Raw genomic sequence first — 8,939 nt, forward strand, 5'->3', positions numbered from 1 at the left:
GTATTTCTGTATCAGTAATATGTTTTCTTTCTGTCTGCCTTCAGAAATGCATATGATTATTTTCAGCTAGCAGGTTGTAATGCAGCCTTCAGTTATAGTAACAGTAATAACTCACACAGCAATACTACATTGAAGATACTGAAGTGGAACATAACCCAGGCAGCTACCACAACAAAAATAAAGGTAGTTGTAGTAGGCTAATGTTAATTTTTTAAAAACAACTTACTTCCAGATGTTTATTTAGGTTACAGGTGGAGTCTTTTGATGCTGAGAGGAGCCTGGTTGTTGGCAAACAGAGTTTGTATTGCACGGTCAGATTTCGGTCAGAGCCTCTTTTGTTTGGGTTCCCGGCAATGCGTGGAATTACCAAAGTTAGACAAGGGATAGAGAGGGGATAGTCTAACATATGAAATAGGAAAAGACCTCCGTGTAATACATTTGTCTAATCATCACCTTTTTAAATACGTATATATATACACTGTATATATCTTGACTGTGGCACCTATTAACCTGCCTGCAGAATCCAAGGGAAGATATTGCTTGGAAAGGCTAAAGCAGGAGCAAAGTAAAAGCAAAACATAAAAAGAGTATAAAAAGAATAATCAAATCACATTAATTTTACTTATTTAATTAACCCACTCTAAGCTTATGCTGATTTTGTTCTTATCATTTTGGGGAGAGAGGTTGGTGGAGAGAGGAGCTCTTCCAGCACTGATGGTGTGTTCCACTTCAATGCTCTGCATTAATGGAAATAATCAGGAAAGTAGGATTCCTTGATAAATCACACATCTTTTCAAAGTTATAATCTGCACGGAAATCTTTGGAAATCTTGAGAGGTTGCTGTCCACCTGGAAAGTGGTAGAAGTCCAGTTAAGTCCAGTCCACTATGACCAATCTGTCCTTTGGTGGAATTTCCAACAGTGAACTTCTGGACTTCATTCCTTTGAACTGCTCATCTTGCCGGGTGCCGGAGACTGACCCAGGACACCTCCAGGCATCCCAATTTGTACTTTGTCACATGCCTACTCAGCCCATTTCCCTCTCTGTAATATCTAGTCAGCCAGTCATGTGTTTACATTAGATTCACCGAACTTCAGCCCCACCTTATCACTCTCTCGCTCTCTTTCTCTCTCTCTCTCTTTTAGCAATGAAAATTCCATTACATTGAAGTATTCATTCACATACAGTATGAATAAGTTTCACTTATTCACGTTTCATTCAGTTTGGATTTCATTAGCACGTTCACTTTAGCATGATTTTCTTTGCAATCCAAATGTCTTTCTCTTTAAAACTTTGTGTTTGTCAATCACAATTTACTCAGTACAATCCCCTTTTTCATTAAATCATACACTTTAAAAATCCGACATTCAGCGATCATTGTGTAGTGTCCTGTGTGTGCTCTCATTCACTCACACACAGACACACACAGATACACACACTCACACACACTCTCACTCTCGCTCTCACATCTTTCAAGGCCAATTCTACACAGGTCGTCACCTCGGCCCGAGTTAGGTCTGTATCTTAAAAATTATTTTAGTAGTTTATATTTTAGTTCTTATCTTATCAAACTCAGACATTAATAAAAAACATTACCATAGACATTTTCACTACTCAAACTCCACTACTACAGAGCAGTAAATTTAGGTCAGGGGAACAATATCCCCAAATGATCACCTTCTGTCACCAGTTTTAGCTCACCTTTTTATATAAATAAATACATATTATACATATATTATACATATATTATATCATAATATATTATACATATATTTATTTATGGGCAACATGGTGGTTATCACTGTTGCCTCACAACAAGAAGGTCCTGTGTTTAATTCCACCATCAGGCTGAGCTCTTTCTGAGTGGAGTTTGCATGTTCACCCTGTGTCTGCGTGGGCTCTCTCCGGGTACTCCGGCTTGCTCCCACAGTCCAAAGACGTGCAGTTAGTGGGGATAGGTTAATTGGAAACTAAATTGCCCATGGGTGTCAGTGCAGGGGTGAATGTGAGTGTGAATGGTTGTCTATGTGTTAGTCCTGCAACAGACTGGCAACCTGCCCAGGGTGTACCCTGCCTCTTGCCCTAAGACAGCTGAAATAGGGTCCAGCCCCCCCGTGACCCTGAAAAGGATAAGCGGTAGAGAATGGATAGATGGATAGATAAATACATTTATATAAATACATTTGTATAAATATGCAATAAATACTTCAAATAGAATTTCAGTTACTACTGAGGCCCACCTGCATTACCTTTGTGGCCCACCAGGGGGCCCCCCACACCACTCTTTGGGAATCACTGTTGTAGATGTTTACTATTTACACTTAACTATCATATGACTATTTAGTATTATTTTCTCCTTTTGGCTGCTCCCTTTAGTCACAAAAGATCCTCTTCCTCCATCTCACCCCATCCCTAGTAACATCTGTCACACAATCCCTGTGTATATCCTCCTCGTCTAAAAACATGAACCTACGCTGAGGTCTTCCTCTTTTCTCCTGCTTGGCAGCTCCTTATTTAACATTCTTTGTCCATTGTATCCACTATCCCTATTCTGGACATGTTCAAACTATCTCAGCCTCCTTAACCTTGTCTCCAAACTGGACAGTCTAAGGTGTCCAAATGAGAGACTCTTTTCTAATCCTGTCCATTCTGGTCACTACCAATGAAAATGTCTTGATGCATTCTCAATCATCCAGGAAAGTAAATCTCCAAAAGTTGAATCTGTTCATCTGGACGTAGCGTTTTGTGGGAGAAACGTTTCGTCACTCATCCAAGTGACTTCTTCAGTCTCAGACTGACTTGGCATGAAGTCATAGTGACTTCTTCAGTCTCAGACTGAAGAAGTCACTTGGATGAGTGACGAAACGTTTCTCCCACAAAACGCTACGTCCAGATGAACAGATTCAACTTTTGGAGATACCAATGAAAATCTTAACATATTAAACTCTGTCACCTCCAACTCTGCGTCGTTTATTTTTGTTATTGCCAGTCTCCAAATCATACATCATAGTAGGTCTCACTACAACCTTATAAACCTTCCTTTTTGCTGCTATTTACAAATAACCCCACACAGTCATGTCCACCCACTCCACTTGGCCTGCATGCTTTGGGCCTGTTTGCTTTGGATGATTGACCTGAGACATTTAAACTCCTTCACCTTCATTACCTGTACTTGTTGCAGTGTCACTGTTACCCATTCACACACATTTAGTCTTTCTTGCTTCTACTGACTTTTCATTCCTCTTCTCTTAAGAGAAAAACTCCACTTTTCCAGGCTGACTGTTCACTACTCTCTGAACAGGTCAAAATGTCATCTGCGAAAAACATAAATCCACAGAGACTCCTGCCTGACCTCATCTATCAACCTGTGTATCACCTTCAAAAATAATAAGTGGCTCCCATCTGATCCCTGATGCAATCCCACCCCTACCTTGAACCCATCTATCTCATCATCTGCACACCTTACCACACTCTTGCTTTCTTTATCTATGTTGCGCACCACCCCCTCATAATCACATATTTGTATGCCACTTTTGACTTCCTCATGCAACACCACAGTTCTTTTCTTGGCACACTATCATATGCTTTCTCTAGATATTCAAATACACAGTGGAACTCCTTCTGACCTTCTTTATACCTCTTCAACACTCTCAAAGCAAACATCTATAGTGCTCTTTTTTGGCATGAAGTCATAATGCTGTTCACTGATTGTCACCTCTCCTCTTAACCTAGCTTCAACAACTCTTTCTCATATCTTCATGGTATGGCTCATGGACTTTATTTGGAAAATAGAATAGAACAGAATAGAATAGAATAGCTCTTGGTTAACTCCTGCAAATTGTATATTTACATTTTATGCTGAATATATGTTGAACTGGTTATTTTGTGGCATTACACTGTGGCAGAGTAAAAACTTATGAGATGCCCAACTGGGCATGTACATTCTGATGGACATGTGCGCATGGATGTAGTTGTCACTTCTATTTTTAGGGCAGAATAAGAAGATGTATACAAAATAAAGTAGACTCACTGACTATAAAAGCCCTGCACCACACACACAGTTCCATCTCTGCCCTGTAAAGCAGGAAGTACCCATGCATCGGTCTTTTTTTTTGGCAGATGAGCTTTTCTCACTTGTAGCTCAGTGCTTACATACTACCTTAGTCTGTGCTGCTCTGTGCATCCATTTAACTGTAAGTAAACTATTTACATTCTTCTTTACCTTGATTAAACAGTGGTTTACTTGATTCTTCTTATATTCATGTTCATCATCACTCATCATGCTAAAGGCCTGCTAATTAGCCTGAGGCTAATTAGAAAAGTGAAGATCTGTAATGTTTGCTTCCATCACATAATCATGTCATGTACATTTATTTATTGATTATTGTTGTTTATTATTTAGTTGTGTAGCTGAGATTCTCATATTGAATTCAGCCTTCTTTGGTAGACAAAAGGCTTCTTTGTTTGTTGGTCAGCATTGCCTCACTGTTTCATATCGTGCTCATGATTTGCATCCTTTTAGTAAGCTGCTTTTTCATAGGTTGTTTACGTTTTATTCTTTCTACATAATTTTGTTTCCTTCCTTTCAGAAAGCAAACTCTGCAAACTTACAAACATAAAAAGATGTCTCTCTTGGACACCCTGTAAAGACTCTTAAGCAATAAAGCTCTCCCCACAGGAACAACTGTTTGTGACTTAACGTGTCACTTCAGATGTTGCATGTTCTTTCTCAAACGTATATGTGAAGAAAGTGTGTGTGCCTGACACACTTTTGAAAGTGTGTTTTGTCTAGATTCAGTATTGCGTATAAAAGTGAGGGGGAAATTGTTTATTTGCATTTGATGGATATTTCTTGAGATCAGGTCACTACAAAACGCAGACAACTCATCTGAGTCTTTTTGTTGGCAAGCAGAAGTGAAAGTTGATTTCCTAACTTTGAAAATAACTAAATATATCATCTCCCATTGACTGTTTCCTGTCAGTTAGGACTCAGGTTTGCAGCAGATTTACACCCAGATTTGTACATAATTTTCTAGAAGCTTTGAAAGATTAAAACCACACCGTGGGTGAATGAAGAGCATGGAACTGTTTTTTATCATTGTGCTATTAGTAGGAGGAACTCAAGGTAAGATTGTCCTCATAAAGAAGCCAAACATTCACATTTGTAGTGTGAATAATTCACCTCATGTTCTATTAAATGCATCTTCTCCAGCTCTCTTTCCAGTTGATGCAACCACATGTGACCTCAGGACAAACACATGTCCATGCTCTCCTCTTCTTGAAGGAACTGTGTATGTCCAAGTGATGACTGATGCTAGTGGCCGTGAAATGAAGTGTTTGAAGATGCTTCCCAAGGGGAACATAACTGTGTTCAGTCTGAAGAAAGAAAAAATAACGACAGACAAGGAATTTTACAACAGGCTAACGTTTATAATCAAGAACGGGACACTCAAGATCACAAACCTGAAGAAGAGTGATTCAGGTCAATACAGCATTGAGGTCTATAATTCAAATGGATTCCAAGAGAAAAACATTTATTTCACCCTGGATGTTAAAGACAACAGCAAAGTTGAAAGCAAGTTATGTAAGTTACCCTTTATTGCCTAGTTTATATGTTATTATAAAGTTAATTACAAATGTAAGCATCATGTGGCAGTAGAACTGTTAAACACAGTAAACATCACTTGTGCAACAAATATGGATTAAAAAAAACATATGGAAAGAAAGATGCAAATGTACAGTGAACAGAATAGAACAGAGCTGATACAGTATTTGTCTCTCTATTGGTATTTGTGGTTATTTAGCCACACATGGGCTGCTATTCATTTTTGTGATTTAATCATCTTTTATTTCCCAGTAACTACCACCTAAACTTTAAAGGCACACTGAAACTTTCCACTTGGTCACTGATTATTATTAGTTGCATTAAATGAGTACATTAAGCTGTGTAGAAGAATTATTTTAGCAGATGCGGTTTTGTGACAGGAAATTTGCCCTCGTTCAACACAAGTTTTCAGTGTGTTTTTCTTCAGTGTGTAACACTACCAGCTCTGGTGTGGTATGGTCAGGTTTAGTGAAAGATAAAAATAAGAATAATATTTATCGTGTGAATCAGAACGTGTGATTCACACGTGTGAATCAGAAAGTGTTAACAAGCAAAGGCTACGGAAGAAACAAAGCTGAAGTTCTTAATACTTGTATGGAGGTCACTTAATGAAGTATTAAATAACATGTAATAATGTTAATTATTAGTTATATAGTAGTGAATCCTCAGCCCCACAACAAACTGACTTGTTTCATATGAGTATTAAGATCTTCCTTGTTGCAAACGCAGTTACATTTGCTTTAACATAAATTACTTCATAACTTGGTTAATAAATGGTAAACTCATAGTTAAATACTTTTAAGTTGTTTTATTTTTCAATAAAATTATAATGTGTAAAAATATGTTAATTTTTTATGAAATTATCTGAATTGTTATTGTGAAGTAATAGTAACTTTAAAACAATGCTAATCAGTTCTGTCTAGAGCATCTATAAATATTATAGATGTTTGTAGAGCTCATGGGTAGTGTCATGTGGTGTTTGTGAAGGACCCAAAGCACAGGCACTGGCTGATGTGTGAGTGAGCTTTATTGAAGGAGAATGACATACAACCAAAAGCGAGGGTGGCGAGAAACAGAACTAAGAAACGAGGAAACCGCACACAGGAGGGAGACACAGCTGAACCTAATGAATCTGACGAGACAGGGAGGATGCAAACTGAATACACTGAACACAGACCTTCACAATAAAACAGGACACTCAACACACATGCAAAGACACAGACTAAGAAACACGGGCCTTACACAGAGGGAACACACTAACAGAGAATGACAAGACATAGAGCAGAGGGAGCACAGGATAACATGAGGGGCAAAGGGGCCAAAACCTAGGACCTACAAATAGAAACTCAAAACGTAGACAGCCATAACATGGAAAATAGATACTAAACAACTCCACATACTAAGTTGCAGACCCAGGACCATGACAGGTAGAACGGCAGGGTGGAGGAGGAACCTGGAGGGCCACGCTACATGTTTGAGTGTTTTCCCCCATTGTTCCAGTTTTCTTTCACCATCTCTTTATTTAGTTTAATCACTAAAGTTACTTGATTAGTTTTAGAAAAAGATTGACGTAAAATAGATCAACTCACAACCCTGCACCTTCAGAAACAAGCCTTAAGGGTACCCAGTGTGTGGGGGTTGTGTCCAAGCGTTTATATATTTACAGTTAGTTAACCATAATAATACCAAAGTCTTACCAAAGTTTACACTTGAATAAATTGTAAGTACTGTACTTATAATTATCACTGTGTTCTCTTCTCTCAGCACACAGTTTTCCTTACCTGAGGATAGTCTTTGCTGCACTGGGATCTCCCCTGATAGCAGTGGCATGCTGCCTTGTTTATAGGGAACTGAAGCATCTGAAGAAGACTTCTAACAAGGCAGCCCATGATCAAAAGAGGTTGATAAACAATTACATAATTCCAGTGAATACCATAATTTGATGGGTAATTGTAAAAATCTTTGTTTTGCTATAATTGTTTTTTTTTCTTTCACAGCCTCAGGTGTGAAACAGAGAATATAAACCTTAAGTGTGAGTCTGAGCTTTAGTGAGCTGACTTCTGTCATAACCAGGACTGGACACTGATCAATGAAATAAAAAAAAAAAAAGGAAATTCAAAAACAACAATCAGGAGTATGTCTGTGTAGGTTCTCAGTCATCCAGATCATGGTAGTCTAAGGAGCGTGAAGTTTGAAAGTTTCACTTCCTTCATATAGTAGTTGTGTAAAATGAACATATCTCCTCGTATGGTGAGATCTCAGGGTGAAACTGAGGCTCTCAGTGTTGCTAAAATATTCTCAAACTTCTACATTGTTTCACACGTCTATTTTCTCATGCAACTGAAGAACATTGTCATTGTTTTAATGAAATTGACTGTAAGTGAAATATGATATCAAGTGAAGGCTTTCTCCAGTTTATTTGTAAGTGGCGCTAGTGAATAACTAATAACAATCAATAATTAATCATTTTATTAAGAAGAAGTGGTAATTTAACTTTATTGTTATATGTTAGTTGTTTTTTAAGGTAAAATGTAGTTCAGATCCAATTCCTACTTAGTCACAGCTTACTGTGTAAAACAAAAGGACCTTCAGAAATACTTTCTTACTTAGGATGAGTATGACTGAATCTGTGGAAATACTATACGCCAAAAACAGAAATATGTATTTCTGCACTTAAAAATAGATCAAACAGAATTATACTTATCATTTTGCACCAGAAATACAATTAATTCAACAAGGTAAGAAGAAGGGAGCATTTATTGTTGCGTAAACATTAAAATTAAATTAATGATCTGGACCTGTACATATGGGTAGGTGTGAGGTTTCCCTCTACTGGTTTATGGAGGTGTTGCATTTAAATTTGGATGAACTCTTGACCGGAGATGAGTCTTCTAGCAACTGTAGTTTTAATTATGTCACAGCATGGAATTTGTCCTTTTAAGGCCGTGTGTATAATATTTGGTACATGGATTTTGAGACCACGATATTATGAGGATGACTTTTCCCCCCAAATAACCTGATGTATTAAATCAGACACATACTGTAAGCAATAAATAGAAAAAAAATATGGCATGCCGTAAATATCATTAATTTAAAAGTCATAAATGCAAATAGATTAAAAAAATATGAATTTAAAAAATATTTTCATAGTTCTGACTTTAGAGGGTAATGACCTATTATCTAATCCTGATACTGCTCAGTCAGTTGTGCTCGTAGATGATCTGCTCCATTTGATACTGTGGACCATTAAATATTTATTTTCCCATTTAAGATGAGATATGAACAGTTGAATTACAGTAAGGGGAGTGCTGTATTAGTAGACACTAAGTGATGG

At 37.6% G+C, this 8,939-nt stretch overlaps 2 protein-coding genes across 3 annotated transcripts in view; both read left to right on the forward strand.

The window, feature by feature from the left end:
• Window positions 1-8,939, forward strand: part of LOC102077186 (uncharacterized) — a 146,448-nt gene that overhangs the window by 52,052 nt on the left and 85,457 nt on the right. The gene's annotated exons all lie outside the window — the stretch shown is intronic.
• On the forward strand, window positions 4,085-7,701 carry LOC112848336 (uncharacterized). 2 transcript variants are annotated; one of them, XM_025912062.1, is made up of 5 exons: window positions 4,085-4,193; window positions 4,987-5,125; window positions 5,213-5,584; window positions 7,370-7,505; window positions 7,603-7,701. In XM_025912062.1, the coding sequence occupies exons 2-5, from the start codon at window positions 5,071-5,073 to the stop codon at window positions 7,652-7,654; spliced, it is 615 nt and encodes a 204-aa protein (XP_025767847.1). In that variant the 5' UTR covers window positions 4,085-4,193; window positions 4,987-5,070; the 3' UTR covers window positions 7,655-7,701. The 2 variants fall into 2 exon arrangements, with proteins under 2 accessions (XP_025767847.1, XP_025767845.1); XM_025912060.1 differs by having other exon boundaries at window positions 4,109-4,193; window positions 4,983-5,125.

This window comes from Oreochromis niloticus, linkage group LG2, assembly GCF_001858045.2.
Source record: "Oreochromis niloticus isolate F11D_XX linkage group LG2, O_niloticus_UMD_NMBU, whole genome shotgun sequence".
NCBI lineage: Eukaryota > Metazoa > Chordata > Actinopteri > Cichliformes > Cichlidae > Oreochromis > Oreochromis niloticus.

What these genes read in the sequence shown, in the direction of transcription:
- LOC112848336 (XM_025912062.1), top strand. Translation starts at nt 5,071, where the DNA reads ATGAAGAGCATGGAACTGTTTTTTATCATTGTGCTATTAGTAGGAGGA. An exon ending in ATTAGTAGGAGGAACTCAAG is followed by an intron (nt 5,126 to 5,212) that starts GTAAGATTGTCC and finishes CATCTTCTCCAG; the next exon opens with CTCTCTTTCCAGTTGATGCA. An exon ending in GCAGCCCATGATCAAAAGAG is followed by an intron (nt 7,506 to 7,602) that starts GTTGATAAACAA and finishes TTTCTTTCACAG; the next exon opens with CCTCAGGTGTGAAACAGAGA.